Consider the following 24987-nt stretch of genomic DNA (forward strand, 5'->3'; position numbering starts at 1 on the left):
CCGCACGTGCATCACATCTGTCAGTGACCAAACGAAGCACGAGCGATTATTTACGTGAAGTTTGATGAGTCCCTTTACTGCTAGTCACTATTTGGTGCGCCTTCCCATATCATACAGCATTGATACAGTCACCTTGGCTTTACAAAGTAGCCTCTCTATTCACCAAATACATGTTTTTTCCCCCCACGTCAACCCCAATACTTCGCCCCCAAAATCTCATTTGTAAGTGCGTCACCGTCCCGCCCGTCCCGACGTTTACTAACTGTGCGCTCGGATCAGGGACACTGCAGTGACTATGACCCGCTTTTAAGATGCAGTGAGGGAGAGGAGAAGGGGGCATCAGTGCAGATAGAAAGAGAGAGAGAGAGAGAGAGAGAAAGAGAGGGAGTCGGTCTGACTGTGTTCTGCTGGCAAGAAGAAGCTGGGGTTCAGTCTGGCTGCATCACAGGAGACACAGAGCCCGCATATCCCGAGCTGCCTGTCGCAGGTAAATAAACTCATGTTTGCTGCCAGGCAGTAGGCTTCCTAACACTGTTTAGACGTGCAGCTATTCCTGACTGATTTGCATGTGCATGCAAGGTTTTGTGGTGCAATTATTGCCCTGTTTATAATAGATACTTTGGTCAGAGAGGATACGTGTTTTGCGTCTGATGCTTTTGGGGGTAAAAGTTGAAGAGGCAAATAAAACCGCTGATTCCCCTCAACTGCAACACAGGCAGCTGTCCAAGGTGCTGAAACCGAAGAGCTTTCCAAGTGGCCGGAAACTTAATGTCACCCAGACAGTCGAATATTTCCAACAAGCCTAATTCATAGTTCTTGTTTTCCTTCTGTCGATATGTTTTTCAATTAGTTTGCACCCTTTATTGCATATAGTTGAATTTTAATTGTGTGAAAAGTATTGTAAGATGCAATATTAATTTTTTCCCTTGCAGGTGAAACGCAATGAAGAAGCTCCTAGCTCAGTGAAGTTGCCATTGTATCCATACGGGATTAATGGACCTCTACTGTGGCCCAAAGGACATGATTTTATATCCATCACTTGTACGATGACAAGCATGATTTACCTGACTGTAATGAGCATTTTGTATTTGCCTGTATTGCTCTTTGAGGCATTCGTTTTGTCCAAAGGAAAATATGAAAGGTCAGTTGTCCCAAGCTCTGCCTCTCGCCTGGTGGCGCGAATGGATGGGGATGTTATCATAGGCGCCCTGTTTTCTGTACACCACCAGCCATCGGCGGAGAAGGTAGCAGAGAGGAAATGTGGAGAAGTCCGTGAGCAGTACGGCATTCAGAGAGTGGAGGCCATGTTCCACACCCTGGATCGCATAAACTCGGACCCCAACCTGCTACCAAACATCACCCTCGGCTGTGAGATCAGGGACTCCTGCTGGCATTCCTCTGTGGCCCTGGAGCAGAGCATTGAGTTTATACGAGACTCTCTCATCTCCATCCGGGACGACGCGGAAGGCTCTAAGTGGTGCATTGAAGGGTCACCCTCGAGTCAGCCGCCTTCAACTAAGAAACCCATCGCAGGAGTGATCGGCCCCGGCTCTAGCTCAGTTGCCATTCAAGTCCAAAACCTTCTGCAGCTGTTCAACATCCCACAGATTGCCTATTCAGCAACCAGCATTGATCTCAGTGATAAGACATTGTTCAAGTACTTCCTCAGAGTTGTGCCCTCAGACACTCTACAAGCCAGAGCCCTGTTGGACATTGTGAAAAGATACAACTGGACCTACGTGTCGGCAGTACACACAGAGGGTAAGGCATCATTCTTCCTTTGAAATATAGTGGCTTGCAAAAATATTTATTTTGAATGTGTGGCACTTTGACATGTTACATCTGCATATTTCCATGAATTGCATTAAGATTTGATGTGATGGACCGACACGAAGTAGTCCAGAGTTGGGCAATGGAAGGAAAAATATGCATAATTTTCTTCTTTTTTTTTTGTCAAGTGATAAACTAAAAAAGCCAACGGGCATATGTGTTCAGGCCCCTTTATTCTCATGCTCCTACAGGAATTTCATTGTCTCTAATCTTCCTGTATCCAATTTCACTATTAGGTTGTAAAATAATACCCCAAGCTTTTACCAATCCTATAGAGGACTGTTCTATCCATCATCTGAAAATGGAAAGAGTCGGGCTCAACTGCAAACCTACCAACACACGGCCATCCATCTAAACTAACAGGCTGGGCAAGAAGAGCAATGACCTCAGCTTCAAAAACCCACAGCTGAGGTGGGAAAATCTGATGTCAGGACAATTGTTTTTTTAACTCCACAAAACTGGCTTTGTATGCAAGGGTGGCAAACTACCGCTAACAGAAAGCCGGTAAAAACACCATCACAAGCCATGTAGGCTGGACACAACACAGATGAGACCAAAATTGAACCTTTTTAAACTAAAACTAACACTGCGGATTACTTCACCTTGAAAAGATGAAGCCAACAGTGAACATGGAAGCGTCATGATCTGGAGGCACTTGTGTGAAGATGTTCAGAGTTGATGGGAAGGTGGGTAGAGCTTAAAGCAGGGCGAAACTGAAAAAAAATCTTTTAGAACCCAAAAAAGACTTGAGACCAGGTCAGAGGATGTGGAAATCTGGTAGACATAATGCAAAAGATGGGCAGCAGTAATTATTGTGAAAGATGGTTCTGCTACTCGTTGGAAGAATAGAAAACCATACCACATTTTTCTGATTTTTATTTCCACAAAAAAAAAAAAAAAGAAAAGAAAAATGTTGTTGTATGTTACTTTTGCTTTTATTTATTTGAATGCCTGGTTAAAGGTTATGTATGAATTAAGCTACTGAAATAAATCAGTCAATTTGAATCTCTTTTACTGGGACTGATTGTCACGATCTTTGAATGTTTGTCTTTTGATTCAGTTATGTATGAGCTTCTTGTTTCTGTTTTGTTTCTGTTTTCCCCTGTGTTTCCACCTTGTGGTTCCACTCACCTTAATTAGCCTTCATGCCACTCACCTGTTTTCCCCATTATTTAGGCTCCTGTTGCACCTTGGTTCTTTGCTGGGTTCTCTGTTTGTCGCCACATCGCCTCGATCTTGTAAGGTTTCATTTTGTTATTAAAATAAGTCCTAAATCACAACACATCTTTGCAAGCACACCGTTGCTGGAAAAAAATTAAGTAGCACCAGATTGACACGAGTGATAAAGTTTGCAAGCTTTGGAAAACTATATTTTCCTGAAGAAACATGAGCAAACACTCAGACCACATAAAGAGGTCCTTTATGAAATTCTTTAATAAACGAGCAGCTCTTCTTTCATTGAAAATAAATATATTTTCTTCATTAAGACGAGAGGATCACAGAAATCATGTTTCAGGAGATCATAACTGTTTCTGAGAAGAAGTTGGTCTGGTTATCGAAACATCCGTCATCAGAGTAGTAGCATGTACAGTATCTATACTGCTTTATTTAATAGACGGTGGTTATAGACAGAAGCAAGGTCTTCACTTTTAGATAGTTGCTTGTGATGTTGGTATCTCCCGTAAGTTAATTCAGAGGAAGAAAGACAAAGAGGGCAGCCTGTTGGTAATAGCTTCTCCCGTGTAAAAGAACCAGTCAGTTTACAACCTAACTAAAACAATAGAAAGATCATTTAATCTGTTGATCATCCATATTACATTCCTTTAAAAAAATCAAATAATTTTGGAGTCAAAAATTCACTTTACAGATAGTTTTTTTTAAACATTCGTTGGTATGATGTTTGATGAGATGAGAAAGCATACAATAAGTGAGTTTTGTCTTCGCACTCTGATCTGTTCAGGGTGATCACACCAGGTGTTAGTTTTCCACCACACAAAGGGAGGCTAAAAAGTCTGATTTTGGTCGAATCTGACCAGAGTACCATAGCCTTGGCAACCTCTAAACTTACAATAACTTCCCTCTTGCCACTCTTCCACAAAAGACAGGATTCGTGGAGTTCACGACTTATTGATTAAAGGTTCCTCTTGGCTGCTTCTCTGATTATTGCTCTCCTTTCCTGGCCATTGAGGTGAAGCGTTGGAGTTGTGCCATACCCACAGATGGACTCCATTTAGTAATTAGGTGACTTGTGAAAACAGTTAGTTACTTTTTTAGGGCTGAAAGAATCAAGGTGGGCTAATTTCAAATGCATGCCACAGTTTTTATTTGTTTAAATTATTTTTTTCACCTTTCACTTGGTGCCAGATACATTGACGTTTGTTGTTGAATAATGCAACAAAATGCCCTTTTCCACCGGACCTGCATCCTGCTCTTTGTCTAGGCTGCTGTATGACACACAGTCCATCCACGTTTCTTTTTACATTTTTCAAATGTGAAATTGTTATGCTGCCAAGAATGTGTAATATTACTATATTATACAAGCTTGCAAACAGACATTGTAGCCATCATTGTGATCTCTGTCCATGAGGCACCCTGTTTTGTGGGTTTCTTTGCTTATCAGAAGCATTGCTCATTTGAAGTCTTTTAAAATTACAATTGTCTTCATAACTCATTCAATTTCTTTCTAAAAGCCATTTAATTTGTTATTTTTGAGGAATGTAACACTTTTGTTCATTTGGATGTCAAGTATTAAATTAAAAAAAAAACAAATCAGAATTAGAATTAACTCTATTCACTAAGTTTGTGGGTAAAAACAAGGAATTCAGGTTCCAACGCTTGCATTGTGAAACAAATCAAATCAGCATAACAGCAGCTACATTGTGTGTGTGTGTGTGTGTGTGTGTGTGTGTGTGTGTGTATACAGTATATAAATGGGTGTGTGTGTGTGTGTGTGTGTGTGTGTGTGTGTGTGTATACAGTATATAAATGGATGTGTGTGTGTGTGTGTTTGTGTGTTTGTGTGTGTGTATGAGGCTCATTTGTCAAATTAAAAGTACCCTTTGAAGAAAACCTTTAGGGAAGTATTAAACATACTTTTCATTAGGCCAACGTTTCTGTATTAAACATTAATTTTAATTAGTTTGATGTAATTTTCTAATCTTAATTATTTGTTTTCATTACATGTAACCAAAAAAAATCAGTGCTATTATCAGAAATAAGGGCTTTAAAACATCAGTCTGTGAGTAATTAATCTATGTAATGTGTTTATCTTAGTTAATTGGGTTTATGTAACAAACTACTTTTTGGTAATATTTTAATTTATTGAATATGTCTGTATGTCTATTCATAACAAAAAAATAATACACTTGTGAAAGTCATCTTCCACCTTTTACATCCCCACAATCAAGTCATTTTGGCAGGATTTAAATAGACACGGAAACATAAATATTGCGTTTAAGCTATATTTATTAGTACAATGATTTGTAGAAGTAATCATAACCCTTGAACTAAAATGTCAAAACCACAAGCCTCAATAGGATTTATTGTGAATTTTTTTTGTGACAGACCAACAGAAAGCAGGGGATCATTTTGTAGTAGAAGGCAAATATTTACAATATTTATGTATTCAGACCCTGTTTGCCTAGAACCTCTAGATAAAATCCAGAGAAAAACAACACAAGATTGTTTCCACCTGAAGCCAAGGTTCAGGTGGAAGAATCTATTATCCACAGATCTGGCCTGTGGAGACGATGGTCAATGAAAGCCACAAAAAGCCATGTGGGTGGCACAGAAAGCATGTGGAGGAAGCTACTCTGGTCAGATTAGACCAAAACTTAACTTTTTAGGGTTGAAGGCAAACTGGAAAACTAACTCTACACATGTTCAAGAATTGTCCCCATGGTAACACATGATAGAGGAGACATTATGGTCAGAGGATGGATTTCTTCAACAGGGTCAGGGTAACAAGCAAGAGTTTGTTCTAAGATAGATGGAGCTAAATACATGGGGAAAAATACTGTGATACTTTTGCACTGTATGGAAATTACAACAATATTATAGGGAATCAAACTCCCTCCCCAGGCATGAAATTTGGAGTCAAATATCATGCTTGCTTCATACATTCTTTTCTGACAGTATCTGATAATGCGTGGTGTGAGAGCTGATGGTTTGTGTTAAGCAGCACTTCACTGGATCAGAAAACTACCCAGCAGAGTAAAGTTATGAATGAAGATCTATTGATCATTTCCTTTTTCCCGGAAAGGATCCTCAGCTGACAGCTTCTCTTGTCTTCCTCAGGTAACTATGGCGAGAGCGGGATGGAAGCGTTCAAAGAGCTCGCCTCCCAGGAAGGCCTCTGCATCGCTCATTCTGACAAAATCTACAGCAACGCCGGGGAGAAGCACTTCGACCGGCTGCTCAGAAAGCTGCGGGAGCGTCTCCCCAAAGCCAGGGTTGTTGTCTGCTTCTGTGAAGGCATGACAGTCCGCGGGCTGCTCATGGCTATGAGGCGGCTCGGAGTAGCAGGAGAGTTCCTCCTAATTGGCAGGTTCGTTATAGAGAATGTTTCGCCAAAGGGGCTTCCAGGTTCATTAGATGTGTGTTTTTTATTTATTTATTTTTGATATTTAATTAAAAAAAAAATTGCAGGGGGGATGAATAAAGGTGAAACGTTAATAATCAAAAGTTGCTATTAGCCTTGCTTCTGTTTAGTAGAATTTGCAGCGGGTTCATAGAGAATCTTAAAGGCTATGAAACTCAGATCAGCTTCTTACTAATGGTACCAATAAGGGCTTAAAACTACATCCAATGGCTCTATCAAAAGAGCATGTTGTGCCTTCTGGAATATGGATTCTTTCACTATCCCTCTTTGTCCACAAGAGATGGATTTATTTCAGAAAATGTTTTGTATCTTCATGAAATATAATTCAATTTCTTGTTGTATGTATGTGACGATTAGTAATTACCACATCATTGACAATTAGTCCTTGAGCTTGGAGCTTGGACTACACAATCTCGGCAAAAAAAATAATAATAATTGTGGTGGATTTGCAAAACTTATACACAGGAAGTCCATGACCTTGTTTAGCAGTTCTGCAGCAAATACTGTGACATATAATTGTTCAGAAAACATAATAGAGAACAGAGAAAACTGAACAGCTTTGATATATATGACCCAAAGAGAGTATAAAGATATCCATCCATAAATTAAATTTTTCTGCACTCTTAGAGACTCCAAGTACACAACAAATTGTATTTAAAGGCAAAAAAAAGTGAATTTGGCATGAAATGTCCCCTTTAAGGAGAAAGGACATAATTCATTCCTGATTGAGATATGGATGTTAGATTCCTCATTTTGGCATCAAGATGTTCTCAGGGTGAATCAAGCAAAAGTTCACACAAACCGAAGAGTTCCTCTGAAAGCAGACGATGCTTTGAGTCAGGCTCACTGATGAATAATGCATCCACGCAGCGAGCTTTCCCGCTCCCTGTCAGATCACAGCCAGGATGGGCTAATATGGGACAGCACCTCCAGCATATTATGGGGAATGTGCAATAATGAACATCAAAGCTAATATGGCAGGAGTTCTCCTATTGTGGAGGCTCAGTTCATCGCTGGTCAGGTTAGGAGTTGTTTCAGCAGCTGAAATGAGGCTATGATTAAAGTTAAATCTCTTTCATTTATTATAGATGCTTCACTGGTCATGTGTTTCTCCTGTTCATGCATCAAATTGTCACCCCAGTCTTTCTGAATCCCAAATGTTCAACTACATGCATGAAATAAATTGGTTACCGTCTCCCATGCTTCGTGCATGGCTGCTGAACCTTCGATGGCTGATGGGAAGAGTGCAGAAAAGCAGCATGTGTGTCTGACTGTGTGTTTTCTGGGTCAAGGAGACTTCTAAAAAGGAAAATGTTTTTTAGAGCAATGCAGTATGTGAACACATGCAGGCGCCTGTGCGGCAGGCCAACTGAAAAGCCTGGAGGTGCTGGTCATCAGCCATCCGATCCTCTGTTCTGTTGTGTGGAGGATGGCAGAGATGGCTATTCTCACACCACAAATCCCACACCTTCCAAACAACAAACAACTCTTTTAATCATCTCCAAAGTGATGCCCCCATTGCTCTGGAACTGGATAAAAGATGTACATTTTGTTCTCCTCTCTTCTAATCTATTTCAAATAACACTCCCCTCTCATGCAGAACTACTTTATATATAAAAAAAAGTAGTTTCAGCTTTGCTGTTGGGAGCTGAATTGAGTACAAATGTTTGGCGTCAGAGTACTGTACAGTATGTGTGTGTGTGCTGACGTCAGAGCTGCAGGTTTTTGGCACTTGGAGTGTTGGCCGGGGGGTGGCGTGAAGCTGAGAAGCAGATGGCCAGGTACAGCTGAGACTGTCGTACTGTCGTACTGCACAGCCTTTGTCAGCTCATTCTTGAAGTGTCGGCCAAGCCAAAACGTGTGACTGGCTTTAACTTTTACAACCAGAATATGGCTTCGAGGTGGGATATTTTTGTCCTGCGGATAAACAGCAATTTGTTCAATGAGGAAGTTTTAGTCAGGAAAGTGATTGCTGTGCCCTAGGTTTAATACTAATTTCACACAGCAAGAATTAGTATTTACTGTGCAGCGGTGACTAAAAAACACAGCCGAACACAGAACTGAACAAGAACACAAAAGCATCTACTAACAACAAGAAAAAGCCAAGCAGTAAAAAAATAAGCTAAACCAAGAGAGCACGCAAGAAAGAGCCGAGAAACTTAACACACATACAAAAGACATGAAAATAAAACAATGTTATTGATAACAACAGACAACCCATGATAGTCCAAAATACAAAACCAAGCGAGAGCCTAAAAATAAAGACCCAAAGATATAACAGCATGAAGTTATTTGCAGCAATGAAAGGGCCAGTGGCCCAATCCAGGAGAAGATATGGTGAACAAACATTTATGGCAACACTAACTCCAGATAATGCATGCTTGGAGAGTAGTAAGAGAACATAGCAGAGTTTGGAAAAGTGGTTACAATGTCATCCGACAGCTTAAGCCTGCAGCTAAACTGCAGGACTTGATCAGGATAACCTAAGCCAGTCTCACCAGCTGGTTCCATACAGGAGGACAAAAACAAATAAACACCATATTTTCCTTGTTTTGTTTGTAAGAAAAAAAATTAAACATCTATATTTTTCCTTTCACTACCAGGCACAACCTTACTTACAGTCAGTGAAATATTTTGGCAATATGGCAGTCTCAAGGTGAAGGGATGCTTTTCTTCAGCAGTGAATATGAAGGCTGGTCAAAGTTGGGTAGAAGACCAAAGGAGCTAAATGCAAGAAAACAAGTAAGTAAGGAGAGTAAGAAGAGCCTCAGTCATTTTAAATTAATCTCACACTTTGACTGCTAAATAAGGTCGCCTCTGCTTATTGCTTATTATGACCCAGTATTTAAAAACTCTGTTAACTCTTATTATTTGAAAGCTACAACCCCCCCCCCCCAAAAAAAAAAAATAGCTGAAATGTTGCGAATAAACATAGCAGACATTTCAAATTCCTTTAAGATTATCATTGCGGTCGAAAAACAAGTTTGAATATCTTCCTAATGTCTGTAAAGGAAGATTGTTCTCCATTTATAAACTGTATTACATGTATGTAACACAGACGGCATTAATTCATTATAAAAACACTCATTGCATTAGCAACCTAAATCAAAATCAAGTTATTTTAGATAGATAATATTTAAATGTTTTTTTTTCTTCAGCATCTTTCTTTTTTTTTTGTTGGAGGAGATTAATATGAATAAGTATCGACAGACAAATTGTCAACTATAATAGGCGACACATGCAGTAAATAGAGATTATGACCAGAGCAGACACTGATTTTCTCTCTTGAGGCCCGAAGTGTGTGAGCTGGGTGGGTACGTGTATCTCTTGAGGGCAGACTGCACAGCTACACTGCTAATCTGTGAATTCTCACCGGACTTGTGAATGTGTCAGTGGACTTGGAGGCTTTTTTTATCTTTTCTCAGCAAGTACAGTGAGGACTGCACACCCCTCAGAAACTGGAAAACCGAATCATGGAAACAAAGGAGGGTATTTCAGATAAACTCTGAATTTAAGTCGGGCTCCCACTGATTTGCAAGAGTTAGGCAACAGGTTGTTTAAATGGAACAACTTTATATTCATGGCTACTCAAAAATGAAGTACATATTAAGAGGACTGATGGCTGTTTTGAAATATTTCCAATGTTTCTAATTATATGAATAAAAAACTACAATTGATGATAAAATAATACAAAGAAACACTTTCTAAAAAAACAAAAAAAACAAACAAACAATGTGTTGATGTAGTCTGTCTGTTAACATGTAAATAAAACACTAGCCGTGCATGAACATACTGTGGTTAGCAAAAGTAGGCCATCTCATACCTTTTGGAATTCATTTTACCACATGATAAACTAAAAATATGTTTTTCTGTGATTTTATGCTTGACTGCAAAACATAAATGCTGCGTTCCAGTTGCAGTCGCAAATTCTGACTTCCCGATCGGAAGAATCAACTGGAACGGGTAAAGTCGGATTTTCCCCTAAGGCCGATTGTCAAATCCAATACGGTAGCTCCTCGCATCATCAGCTGTAAGCTGTGATAAAACCTGATTACAGTTGTAATCACACAGTGATGAAACACTTGTAAAAGTGTGTCTAAAATCAAAGCCACATGTAGTGGCTGCAACTCTGAACTGAACAAATTAACTCTGTCTCAGTCGTTGTGTTCTTGGGCAAGACACTTCACCTGCGTTGCCTAATGGCGGTGGTCAGAGAACCTCGTGGCAATGATGTATGTCAGCCTCGCTTCTGTCAGTCCACCCCAGGGCAGCTGTGGCTGCTAACATAGCTCACAACACCGTCAGGGTGGGAATGTGTGTGTGAATGGGTGAATGACTGACTGTAGCGTAAACCATTTACCATTTACCACCGATTAAGCTAAATTGAGGGCAGTCCTGAAATTAAACCAGTTAGATGACGCAATAGACTCGGGACTGGGGCAGAGGTTCACTTTTCCAGAAGGACAGCAGTCACTACAACATACAGCTAGTGCTGCAATGGAATGGTTTAGGTCAAAGCATATTCATGTGTTAGGTTGACCCAGATGAAGTTTAGGTCTAAATCTAATTCAGAATCTGGGGCAAGACCTGAATGTTGTTGTTCTCTCTTTGTGAAATCTGATTGAATTTGCTGTTTTGCATTAAAAAAAAGGGTTGATCTATTCTGTAAAATCCCAATACATGTGGTTGTAACATTACCAGTAAAACCAAAAAACATTCAAAGGTATGAGGGATATGTCTTTCCCTTGTTTTCATCCTGTTATTCAATATCTGAATTGAGAAAGGAGATCAAAATCGAACGGACTGCTTGTTCAAGGCATCAAAGTGATGTGATGGCATCTGACTTCGGTGTGTTGTTCTCTGCAGTGACGGCTGGGCAGACCGCGTTGAGGTGGTGGAGGGATATGAGCATGAGGCTGTTGGTGGCCTCACCGTGAAGCTGCACTCTGAAGAGGTCTCCTCCTTCGACAGCTACTTCCTAAAGCTCAAGCTCAGCACAAACACACGCAACCCATGGTTCCCGGAGTTCTGGCAGCACCGCTTCCAGTGCCGCCTTCCCGGACACCCGCAGGAGAACCTGAACTACGCACGCAATTGCTCAGGTGAGATGCACAGCCCGTCGAGTTATCGTGAAGTTTCCTGCACATATTTCTTAGTTTACAGAGAATGTATTAGTTTGTTGTTCTGAAATGTTGTGATGTGTTCAATGCCCAAAGGATGGAGCCAAAAGGCCCCATAAAGTGGAGCAAACTCTTTAAATATGAATTGGATCGCCTGGGGGTAAAAGCACTCCGCTAGTTTTTCATATTGTTCATTTGTGTGTCACTTGGCTTCACAGAGGATGATGATCTAGGTAAATTAAGTGCTTTTCATTATTAAAGGAACACCGTGAATGCATTAGCTTTGGTTCTTGTTTTCTTGAAACAATGCTCAACAAGCATGTTTCCGAATGTTTTTCTTAACGATACACTTCTTTTATTTATTCATAATTTTTATTTTCAGAAAAAAAGCTTGTATATTTACGTTTTTAATCATAAAATATGAGTGTTTATAAAAACAAAGATTTTCCTTAAACCGTCTTGGATTTGACATGAAGAAATGTTTGAGGAATTGATAAACGTAAATATAAACTGGTGCATGCAAAACACTTCTTTTACTTTTTAGTTGACACCTCTGGCTCTATTTTTCTGGATTTGTGTTGCACTTTTTGTTAAATCTCACTATGGTAATTTCTGCACTTTTTTGCAATTTTTTTTTCTTGTAATCTCTTTAGTCGGATGCACAAACCTGAAACTTTTGTTTATTCCCATGAGCTGTAATGTTTTGCTACAGATTACTATAATCCGTATTGTTTATGTGGAAAAGAGCGCCTGTGTGTTGTTTAGTCATTTTTTTTTATTTCTTGTTTATTTTATTAATTTATTTTGGTTTAGAACTCCAAGATGGTGAGTGAATTTTTCTGAATGGAACCATAAACCCTCCTCACCTTTAAAAATATACACAGAGGTTGACTGACATTAAGGTTGAATCACATGAAGGGATGATCATGCTTTGATGAAAATCTTGCACTTGCAATTAATCTCAGTGGACCTCTTATATTTCAAGCTATTGGGATGTTTTTTTGGGTTCCGAGAGCCCAATAATTGGGTTCGTTTGTGCTCTCACACCCTCCCTTTGAGCTTTAACGCAGTCGTATGAAACAGCCCAATAACTGGCTGAATCTCGCTGAATTTGCATGTAAGCACAGAAACCGCGCAGTTCTATTCATATATTATGCAGACAAAGTCCTGCTGTCATGCAGCCAAGTAATAGCGACATGCAGCAGTAGGTCCTCTGCTTGCATGCAGACTTCATAACATCACCGCATCATGACTGACTCTCCCACAGCTTAGCGTGTGCAGCCAGCGTCAAAGCCAAGGAGCTGCTAAAGTAGGTCATCACCAGTCGCTCCCTTCGGATGCTCACCCAGCTGCTACCCAACTGTAGTTACTGTTTATTTGTTTGTTTGCACAGGCAGCTTTCCCAGCAGTCGTTTCGAGATCGTTATTGCCCGATGCAACAGTAGCTGCGACGAGCACAGCATACAGGGGGAGATGCTTATAAAGAAATACAGTCACCCGCTGGTGTGTACAGCAGGGGAAACCTGTCCTTCAGGAAGTATTGAATGAATTCTCAACAAAGTCCCAGAGAAAATAAATAACGAGAGATGGGAATGCAAAGCCAGCGACAGCAAAACAATGATGTAATAAATAGTTGTTGGCACAACGTCTAAACGCAACGGTAAGAAGAGTTATGTGAACTGTTCTCCTTAAAATCTGCGCAGTCAGGTCAGTGGTGCTTATTGGATGGATCGCTCCCTGGCCACGGCCTTCCTTCTGCGCCCTGATATTGTTTTCAAACAATGTTTTGAGAAATCTTTGATTAGTGTAAAATAATTTGGTCAATTTTAAACAATTTGGCCAGTCCACACAATCAGTTCCAATGCATGTCTCCATCAAAGGTCATGCTGATGCAAAATATCATTAAACAAACTCTTTTTTTAGACAGGCAAAGTTTCATAAATCAAGAAATCTCAGTTCAACATAGACCAATCCACCTCATGTCTTAACAGTCGGGGTATTTTATATTTTGGAATATAGCTGATCAAATTATATTTCAATTTTATCAAATTATACTAATATTTTCATGGCAGAGTGAAATAACCCCTTAATATAGCGCTGACTAGGAATCTATCACTCAGACACCAACTTACCATCATCAGCCGATAAGGGTGAGGGCATCTTTAGTTAGTGCTCACACTGAGGGTTGGTGGTTTGTTCCTACCACAATGCTACCTTGATGAAATGCTTCCCTGGGCAAGGAGCCATACTAATCATATCAGAAACTGCTGCTGTCCTGTCCACTGTAACTTATAGATGTTTCAGAGCTCATAGAGTCATAGATGCAACTCAGTTTTGGAGAGGAATGAAGCAATCAGTCTCCAAGGAATGCATTCAGGGAAGAAAATCTGTCTGGGTTTAAATTGGATCATACTAGTCTCTTGGACTCTCTGTCCAGGCAGTACCCCGCTGCTTGCCAACGACCACAACAGACAGCGACCCTAAGAAGGACAATCAGGATAATTGTTTGGATAGTCACTTAGTCAGGTGAAACACTGGCAGACCTCTTCTGACCAGGCTTGATGGAGGTGCTCAGATATGCAAAGTGAAAAGCCTGAATACACAAATAATTAGGCTAAAATGAGGGCGCCTACTGTTGGCACCACCATTATCACACAGGCATTCAAGTAAACCACAGTTAAATACGACTGAAATATAACAACCCAATAATAAAAGGCAGTTTTTAAACACTATTATATTTTGGCTGGTTCTCTCATCATTTATAATAAACCGCACAATTAGTACCCATGAGCATCATATACCTAGTCTAGATTAGACACAATGAATGTTCTCATTGCTGATACAACTTTTAATCCTTTGACAGTGCCTTAAAAGCATGTCCACATTTTTAATACAAGAGTATGCTTTGACCCAACTCATTTCATTATGGCTCTGGCTGTGTGTTCTAGGGTAATTTGCAGCGTCTAATAGGCTTTCCTTCAGCCTTGTTATGTATTTACACATAAGGTCTGAATGAAAAAATGTCACATGACAAAACAAGTAAATGTTTAAGAGGATATATTAGAATATCTTTTTACAGGATAATGCTATCCTGTATCTTTAGTGAAGGTAAAGGCTGCAGTGTAATACATTAGTATTAGTCTCTTTAATTTTCATCACTAAAAAAATTTGACTTCACGAACCTTCAGCAAAAAATATAAACTTTGAACACAGCTATTTATACAAAAAGATCTCTGCGAGAGGGATTTGATCGTGGCCGATTTTTCACAAAGAGAAAATATCATATTAAAACCCAGAAACCGCATGCAGTATGTACATTGCTGTTTAAGCAAATGTAGCGCACTGAATGTGAAACACTTTTTAACAAAGTAACTGCTTTCTACAGCTTTCCTTATACTGAACTGATAGGGTGTGTTTGAAAGATCACACACTCTAATATTCTTTTTTTATGTATTTATTGATTCCTGCAATGAGAGATGAAATTAGATAAATAAAAGGGAGAAAACAGGACACGTTGGGACATGACTGTGTTTGAGCAGAACACAGAATCGTTGTGGTACAGGTCTTTAAGAGAGTTGGACCATCTCTAATTGAATCCTGAGTCATGAATCCAAGCATGAATAGTTTTGCCATGGTAACAAGATTTCTTTGAAGCCATTTCCCGAGACTTCCAGTTCTTTAAAAGCAATCTCCCGCAGAGGAAAAGAAGCGCCTTTTTAGCAGTCTGAGTTCAGAGAACAATTTTTGCATCTGTGTGCACCCTTTCACACCTTTGTAATATCTTGCATCCTGCCAGACAACCTGCTGGGTACATCTGAAATTAGGAAATGACATAAAACATGCTATTGCTTGCACTAATAAAGCACTGTATGGCTTTTCCTTCTTTTAAATGAATACATTTTATCTTGAGGGAGAATCTTTACTGTTGTCTCATTTGTGGGCAGGTTATGAAAGTCTTGAAGACAACTATGTTCAAGACAGCAAGATGGGCTTTGTCATCAATGCCATCTACGCCATGGCGCACGGTCTGCACGACATGCACTCCCACCTCTGTCCTGGCCACGTGGGGCTGTGTGATAACATGAAACCCATCGATGGGAGCCACTTGTTGGACTTTCTACTCAAGACCTCCTTCACAGGAGTATCTGGAGAGGACATATGGTTTGATGAGAATGGAGACTCACCTGGAAGGTAGGCTACTGGATGCATTTGGTTGGAAGCATAATGGTATGCCACTAAAATTGTCAACAGAAAATATAAATCTCATTTCTACCTTAGCAAAGATTCTATCTCAGGGTTTATCCAGGGCTTGCTGATGGAAAAACACCTAATCTGCATTAGCGGCACAGTACAGCCCACACAGAAGTTGATGTAGTCTGTGATGTGTTCAGTTATTTCATCTATGTCCTCCCCATGAGGATTGCTCAGCTCATCCCATACAATGGAACTGAAGCAGTCTCTCAGGGTTTCTTCTGCCTCCCCTGACCATTTCCTCACAGTGTGTCACAACTTGTTCTCTGCACAAGGGGTTCATACACAGGCTGGCGGTGAACCAAGTAATGATCCGAGCAGCCCAGGGGTGGGAGGGGTGATGAACTGTATGCCTCTTTGTAATTTGCATACAGTATGTCTAATATTTTATTGTCTCTAGTTTTGCAGGTAACATACTGTTTAAAAATGTGGAGGGTGGAGAACAGGGATACATGGTTAAAGTCCCCTTAGACCATATAAATATAAAGTGGGACATCAATGCTTTAGTCTGTGTTGCACCACAATCCCTCTTTTGCTCCTGTTCACCTGAGAGCAACTTGTTTTGCTGCTGTCTCTTTAAATCTAAAGGAGACACTTCACACCCCACCCCACTCCTGGTTGCAGACTGTTACGGTGCACCCCGTTGAGACATTTTTGTAGTATGCTGGGGGACCCAACAGCCAAAGATTTTCACTTATCCACTTGTAGCTTCAGCATCCATCAGCTTGGAAAACAAAATTGCAACGAGAAATTAAAAAGCCGGAATTACAAAATTTGTTAACAGGAAGTCCATTACCTTGTTTAGCAGCTTTGCAGCAAATACGTTGACATAGTTGTTCCAAAAATATAACAGAGAATAGAGAAAACTGAAAGGATTGAAAAATGTGACCCAAACAGAATATAAAGATATTTACGCAGCACCTGGACCGACTACATTCAACATTCCTGAAATCCTAGAGACTCAAAGTACACAATAAAATGTATTGAAGGGCTCAAAAAGTGGATTTTGCATGACATGTCCCCTTTAAGTCTAACAAATCGGCAAGGAGTCTATCCCGAAGGAAAATACAGACTGTTAAGGTAAAAAATAAAAAATAAATATCACAGACTTTGGCAATACAAGATGGGAAAATAGACTATATCTCAGTTATCTTTTATTTAAAAAAAGCACATTCTCTCTTTTAATAACCATATCATCTTCTTTCTCCTGTCCATCTACACACAGGTATGAGATCATGAACTTCCAGCATGTGGAGCCTGGAGTTTATGACTACATCAACATCGGCTCCTGGCACGAGGGCATGCTGAGTCTCGATGAGGAGATGATCCAGATGAACAGCAGTGACATGGTCCGCTCCGTCTGCAGTGAGCCCTGCTCCAAAGGAGAAATAAAGGTTCAGAACTTGTCTCTAACATTCTGATTTCTAACATGTTTAAGGTTTTTGCCCTACTACTATAACTCTAACCCCAATAAAAGGTTAATACATTGTAATTGATAACTTTATCAAGTTGAATTAAAGGTTAAATGAAAGGAGACACTGATAAATACACAATTACTTTTTACGTTCAGACTGGCTATGAATCATTAGTGATGTTTTGAGGCATACTCTTTAGTGGTTTATTTAACTGTCCAAAAACTGAAATTCTTCTACAGTAAAGTAAAAAATCCATACACAGGCTACACTGCTCAAAAAAAATTAAAGGAGCACTATTTAATCTGGTTATGTTTTAAGTCAGTTAAACTTTTGTAATATTTACCTGGTCGGTTCAGTAGTAGAGGGGATTGTTGATCAGCATCAGCTGTTTTGGTGTTAATGAAATTATTAACAAGTACACTAAAAGGGCAACAATGAGATGACCACCAAAATTAGAATGGTTCTTCAAGCGGATGCTACAGCCATATCATCCCTCCTAATTTTTTATAACTTTTTAGTCGTTTTGGATTGGAACAGGGTCAGAGTCACTATTGGTAGCTTGAGGTGATATCTGGACCCTTTAGAGTTTGCACAGACAGCTCATCTCCACCAGGATGGCACATCAAAATATGCCATTGCCAGAAGGCTTCCTGTGTCTCCCAGCACAGTCTGGAGAGCCTGGAGGAGAGCTGGACAGGACCGTCAGAGGTCCTTAACCCATCAGCAGGAGTCTAGGACCAATATTTGCTCCTTTCTGCAAGGAGGAATGGTGATCTCCAGTAGCCTGCTGGATCTCTGACTAAACCATTAGAAACAGCATTTATGATGGTGGTCTGCGGGCCTGATGTCCTTTGTACATAATAAAGAATGGCGTCTTTGGTGAGACTTATAAGTACATTAACATAGAAGTTGACAATTCAATTCAATTCAATTCAATTTTATTTATATAGCGCCAAATCATGAAACATGTCATCTCAAGGCACTTTACAAAGTCAAGTTCAATCATATTATACAGATTGGGTCAGATTATACAGATTGGTCAAAAATGTCCTATATAAGGAAACCAGTTGATTGCATCAAAGTCCCGACAAGCAGCATTCACTCCTGGGGAACCGTAGAGCCACAGGAAGAGTCATCTGCATTGTACATGGCTTTGCTGCAATCCCTCATACTGAGCAAGCATGAAGCGACAGTGGGAAGAAAAACCACCCATTAACGGGAAAAAAAAACCTCCGGCAGAACCGGGCTCAGTATGAACGGTCATCTGCCTCGACCGACTGGGGTTACAGAAGACAGAACAGAGACACAACAAGAGAAACAAAAAAGCACAGAAGCACACATTGATCTAGTAATCTGTTCTACATTAGATGGTAGTAGCGGGTGAGCCGTCTTCTCTGGATGATGTCACAGTTAACAGAACGCCAGACCAGGTGTACCTACTATGAAGAGAAAAGAGAGAGAACAGAAAGTTAAAGCAGAAATGACAACACATAATGCATAATTGAAGAACAGTAGAACTCAATATAGTGAGAAAATTAGATCCTGATATACTCCAGTAACCTAAGCCTATAGCAGTAAAACTATAAAGGTAGCTGAGAGTAACATGAGTCACTAGTTATAATTTTTGTCAAAAAGAAAAGTTTTAAGCCTAGTCTTAAAAGTAGACAGGGTGTCTGCCTCACGGACCAAAACTGGGAGTTGGTTCCACAGAAGAGGAGCCTGATAGCTAAAGGATCTGCCTCCCATTCTACTTTTAGAGACTCTAGGAACCACCAGCAGACCTGCAGTCTGAGAGCGAAGTGCTCTGTTAGGAACATACGGGGTAACCAGAGCTCTGATATATGATGGAGTTTGATTATTAAGGGCTTTATACGTTAGAAGAAGAATTTTAAATTCTATTCTTGATTTAACAGGAAGCCAATGAAGGGAAGCTAAAATTGGAGAAATATGATCCCTCTTGTTGATTTTCATCAGAACTCTTGCTGCAGCATTTTGGATCAGCTGAAGGCTTTGAACTGCATTTTGTGGACTTCCTGATAGTAAAGAATACAATGGCTTTAATAACAATGACAATAAGCTTTCATATTATATATATATATATATATATATATATATATATATATATATATATATATATATATATATATATATATATGTATGTATGTATGTATGTATGTATGTATACATAAGGAACTCTATGACAGTTCCTTTTGCCTATAACATATTTATTTCATGTTATCAGATATAGAATATAGCTTTAAATATTATTACGATATCTAGAGGTTTCAGATCCAGTAAGAAATAGTTTTGCTTTTCTTAAAATCCAAATTAAATTTAAATAATTATTCTTATGTATAAGCAAAACATTTCATTGTTAAATCTATTGCTGTGCTGCAAATACTGATTTGTGGAAAAACATTGTATTTCTAGTCGAGACTTTTCCAGTAAATATTTCTTAACTGTGTTCAATTGAATACATTGTCATCAATTAGTAAAATATTTAAAAACAGCACATCTGCTTTCCATTTGTAACTGTTTTATTGGATATGTTAGACAATGCCATGGTTTGAAAACCACGCTGTTCTTTAATTTCTCCGTGTTTTAAACAAATGTAAAATCTCAGTGGCTTTTCATTTGTCCTTGACAGAAGAGAGTTAAACAGTGGTACTGGCAGACTAGTAGTTGACTTTTACTTTCTTTTTTTCCCGCTAGGTTATAAGAAAGGGAGAGGTGAGCTGCTGCTGGATTTGCACTGCCTGCAAAGACAATGAATATGTGCAGGATGAGTTCACATGCAAGGCCTGTGAGCTTGGCTGGTGGCCTGACGAAGAACTGGAAGGTATGTTTGTTCATCTCCTTCAACCTGATGTAAGGTTATGTAAGCTTTGAAGAAGAGATGGTAGAAGATCTAACTAGATCTAACTAAGATCTAATATATATATATATATATATATATATATATATATATATATATATATATATATATATATATATATATATATATATATCTGCTTGAAAATTATCAATTTCAGATTACATTTTATTTGAACCAGCCTTATTTTGCAAAGGACCTTTCATCCAAGGAAAATCTGTAATTATTGATAACAAAACTGGGTAGACAATTTTAAATTCATTGTCTATTTCTCTACTCCAAATAGGTTAAAGAAATACATACCAGCTCAAATATATAAATGCACCTCACTAATATTCAAAACAAATGGCTCTTTGCAATTTACAGAGCCATCATACTAACCATATTAACATGGTTATGACATGTATCTGGTTGGATATTTGATCATTCATCTTATCAGAAGTGGTCATTTTTATTATATTAGTTAGTTTCCTGGCAAGGACGTGGTTTTTAAGCATTCCAGAAGCTTAATGTTTGTTTGGATAACACATTCCAAAACCAGTTTTGATGTGTTTGTCAACCATCTATCAACCTCACATAAAAGAAGACTCATTATTATATGCAAGAAAAACCCAACAACAGTCAGGTTTTGGTTTTTGTACGGAGGACCCTAACGCAGACCAAAGGAAAGGCAGAAGGAACGCAAAAGAGTTTTGTGAAGGAACTTCCTGAAACCAAGTTTAGTGGAAACAAAATCGAGAAAACAAAGGTAAATCCAAGTGAAGGGTAGTAAAAGTGAAAGAATCTGCAGGAACTAGCAAAGACTTAGAGGAAAACAGAGAACCCCGTACAGAAGAGGGTGAACACTGGAAGAAGAAACAGGAGAGATAATTCTTAGAGTGAGAGCAGAGACAGGGGGAATAAGGTAAATGTTTAAACAGAAACTACAACATACTGAGACTAAAAACTAATCACTGAGTAAAATATAACCTGATATAAGAATGATTCAAGATACCAATCAAAACAAAACGGGAGCAATTGCCTACAATATAACATTTTGTTACCAAAGAGTAAAACTCTACACAATACAATACAAAATCAACCTTGACTGAACAGGAAAAACAAAGGCTCAAGATGAACGTGAACTGGAAGATGCTGGAACAGCAGTAATGGCCACAGTGAAACCAGATTTACATCAACACGAGTAAAAAGAGAGAGCAAGAAGCACCTACTCTAACATTGATGCCTTCTGCTTTGGTTGAATTTATTTTAGAGACAAAGATTTTATTGTCCCACAAGGTAGGTGGATTAAAACAAAGGGCTTCTTCGGTTTCACCTCAGATCACCAGGAAGTGAAAAACAAAAACATCTGGGTGCTCCAGCCGATGAGTGATCTCAAACACACATCAAAACTGGTTAAAGATGGAGAAAGCGGAGTCATTTTAATACACTATGTGCTCGAATGTATTCACGAGGCCACACTTTAGGATTTGTTTGTGTGTGTTTTTTTTCTATGCTGGTTTCATGTTTATCTAATAATACACTTTGCAAAGCATAGCCAAAATGTACAGGATGTATACACTTCAGCGAGTGGTAAGCCGAACAACCCGAAGACTTTGATCCGTCTTTTGGCCCAAAGAGTTACCTATACTACTTAACCCCAATATTTCATCATATTTTGTTTTTGTCCCTAGAACTCCTGTTTTTGACAGGTTTTTTTGGTCATTTTGTCATTTTTTTGTAATTTTTTCTTGTTTCTTATTCATACATGTATATTTGTTCAATAGAGTTAGACGCACTTGCCTTACTTGTCATGGAATATGCTTCTTTTGCACGAAACTCGTTATGTTTGGAGAAACATAACGAGAATCCCTTGACTTACAGAAGCTCTTACTTCTCGTTCTGTTCCCCGCCAGAACTGCACCCTGTAAAGTTTGTCCTGCCAGGAGTTTTCTGCTTCACAAACCTGTGCTGTCCTATTTTTATTGCCTTCCCATGACACCTGAGAGCACATTCATCAACTTCCCCCATGTCATCCGACAGCAGCCCTGTTTCACTTCCCGCTCCTCTGGCCCACTTTAGCAGGCCTCGTACGCCTTTCCAAACAAAAGATTTTCTCAACACATTCATCACAAACACAAGCTTTCCCATTTTGCCAACAACAACATGATGGTGTTTGTGACGCCAACAGAAGCAATATAACGTGGATCACACCCCAAGTGTCCCAGTATAGTATAAAGTATAAAACTGTTAGAAATGATACAATTTCCAGACTCCACTGGTGTTATAAGCGTGAAAAATACAGGTGATCTTATTCTGATCTCTGAAATGTGCAGCTCTTTCTCTTGCCCTGCTTCTTCGGCCTCTTCTAGCCTGGCTGCAGCCCAGCCTGGCCACCGCTCAGTTGAAAGGCGTTTATTTATAGTTGAGCTAAAAACCTACTTTAGAAATTACAGTATTTTCTCCAGCTAAGATGCTCGTCATCGCCTGTTCATGTGTTCATGTAAAATAGCCCCAAGTTTGGAAGGCTTTTTTTTTTTTTTACATTTCAAATTTTTTTTATTTATTCACCTTTGAGCTGATGGATGATTTAATGTAATCAAATCTTGTCAAGCTGAAGCCAAAGACGACGTCATACTTTATTGGGGTTATATGGACCAAGACAAAGCAATGCATGATTTGAAAAGAACACACTGGTCTTTATTTTACAGTTTTTTTGTTTTTCTTTTACAAATAAATCAGTGTTGAGCATCTGCATTCAGCCCTCTGAGTCAACACTTTGCACATCTTGAGACTAAAATGTTAGCCCATTCCTGTTTGAAAATACAGCTCAAGCTCAATCAGATTGCATGGAGAGCATCTGTGAACATCAACTTTCAAATCTAAATTGGATTTACATGTAAACTTTGACTGGGCCGTTCTAAGACATGAATATACTTAGATTTTGAAACCCTTTTATTGTGACTCTGGCTGTGCTTTTAGTGTTGTTGTCCAGCAGGAATGTGAACGTCCTCCCCAGTCTTTAGTCTTTTGCCGCCTCTAACGTGATTTCCTCTAGTCTTGGCCTGTATTTCGCTCTGTCCTTAAACTCTGGTCCTTGCTGAAGAACATCATCCCCACAGCATGGGTCTACCACCACCATGTGATGGTGTTGTACAGTGTTATTTTGCAATTTCGCATAGAGTTAAAAAGTTTGATTTTGGTCACATCGGATGAATGTAGACTTTAAAAGGGACTACTTATGGATTTTATTTTCAGCAATTATTTTCTTCTTGCCACTCTTCTGTAGCGATCAGATGCCTCAACAGATTATGCCACCTGAGCAGTGGATCTGTCCCGCTACTCCAGAGTTAGCATGGGGCTTTTGGCTTCATCTCAGATTTATACTCTCACTGCTTGCTGGTCAGTTTGCGTGGACAACCATGTCTCATTAGCTACACAGTGCTTCCAGTTTTGGATTAAACGGTGCTTTGAGTTATTCACAGTTTGGAAAGTTGATTTATAACTGGATCTTACTTCAAGCTTCGCCGTAACTTTCTCCCTGACCTTTCTGCCGTGTTTCTTGGTCTTTTCGATGCTGTTTAAATCACTAATGTTTTCAGACTAACCTCTAAAGCCGTCAAGGAATAGCTCTGTTTACTCTAAATTCTTACATTTTATTTTGAAAAAGCAAAGCAAATACCTGTTGTGTTGACCTGTGACATACAGTAAGATGTCAATAAAGTTACTTACCACTTCAGCTTTTTCTACATTCACAGAACTAAATGTGGTTGTAATGAGACACAAGGTAAGGAAAAAAAAAAGGTGAAGGGGTGTGAATAATTTTAACGTGTGCTTCTATTGTCCCGCTTTTCTGCTCCTCAGGTTGCGAGCCAATCCCCCTGCACTACCTGGAGTGGAGCAATCCAGAGTCCATTATCCAGGTCGTCTTCTCCTGCCTGGGCATCCTGGTTACGTCGTTCGTCGCCTTCATCTTCGTCTTGTACCGTGACACGCCTGTGGTGAAGTCCTCCAGCCGGGAGCTCTGCTACATCATCCTGGCAGGGATCTTCCTGGGATACCTGTGCCCCTTCACCCTCATAGCGCGACCGACGGTGGCTTCCTGCTACCTCCAGAGACTTCTCGTCGGCCTCTCAGCTGCCATGTGCTACTCTGCCCTTGTGACCAAAACCAATCGCATCGCTCGCATCCTGGCGGGCAGCAAGAAGAAGATCTGCACCAGGAAGCCGAGGTTCATGAGCGCGTGGGCTCAGGTGGTCATCGCCTCCGTGCTGATCAGCCTTCAGCTGACTTTGGAGGTTACGCTCATCGTCATGGAGCCTCCTGAACCAATCAAATCCTATCCCAGCATCAGAGAAGTCTTCCTCATCTGCAACACCAGCAACCTTGGTGTCGTGGCGCCGCTGGGATACAACGGTTTGCTCATCATGAGCTGCACCTACTACGCCTTTAAGACCCGCAACGTTCCCGCCAATTTCAACGAGGCCAAGTACATCGCCTTCACCATGTACACCACCTGTATCATCTGGCTGGCGTTTGTGCCCATCTACTTTGGCAGCAACTACAAGATCATCACCACGTCCTTCTCCGTGAGCCTGAGCGTGACTGTGGCTTTGGGGTGCATGTTCACGCCAAAAATGTACATCATCATCGCAAAGCCGGAGCGGAACGTGCGCAGCGCGTTCACCACGTCCGACGCCGTGCGCATGCACGTGGGAGACGGCAAGATCGCCTGCCGAAGCAGCAGCCTCCTCAACATGTTCAAGAGGAAGAAGAACGCAGGGAATGGCAGGTGGGTTCATTAATTGAGTCTGAGTCCTGCTCCCGAGGCACCTCAGGGATGCTCGTTTTACTGGAGCGCCTTCTCTAAGGGAGCTTGACGTCCAACTGTATTCACTTTCAGAGAAGCACCTGTTGGAA

At 40.0% G+C, this 24987-nt stretch overlaps 1 protein-coding gene across 2 annotated transcripts in view; it reads left to right on the forward strand.

Moving 5' to 3' along the window:
* The first annotated feature begins 306 nt into the window (after positions 1-306).
* The window catches only part of grm1b (glutamate receptor, metabotropic 1b), a 32988-nt gene continuing 8307 nt past the window's right edge, over positions 307-24987 (forward strand). Inside the window, exons 1-9 of one of the 2 annotated variants that reach the window (XM_036150355.1) lie at positions 307-487; positions 933-1761; positions 6127-6376; positions 11297-11532; positions 11769-11783; positions 15495-15741; positions 17027-17195; positions 19929-20055; positions 23932-24859. In XM_036150355.1, the coding sequence (XP_036006248.1) occupies positions 1047-1761; positions 6127-6376; positions 11297-11532; positions 11769-11783; positions 15495-15741; positions 17027-17195; positions 19929-20055; positions 23932-24859 (2687 nt within the window). In that variant the 5' untranslated portion in view covers positions 307-487; positions 933-1046. The remainder of the gene's footprint in view (positions 488-932; positions 1762-6126; positions 6377-11296; positions 11533-11768; positions 11784-15494; positions 15742-17026; positions 17196-19928; positions 20056-23931; positions 24860-24987) is intronic. The other variant, XM_036150356.1, reaches the window with a different exon arrangement.

The sequence above is a fragment of the Fundulus heteroclitus genome, chromosome 19 (genome assembly GCF_011125445.2).
Source record: "Fundulus heteroclitus isolate FHET01 chromosome 19, MU-UCD_Fhet_4.1, whole genome shotgun sequence".
NCBI lineage: Eukaryota > Metazoa > Chordata > Actinopteri > Cyprinodontiformes > Fundulidae > Fundulus > Fundulus heteroclitus.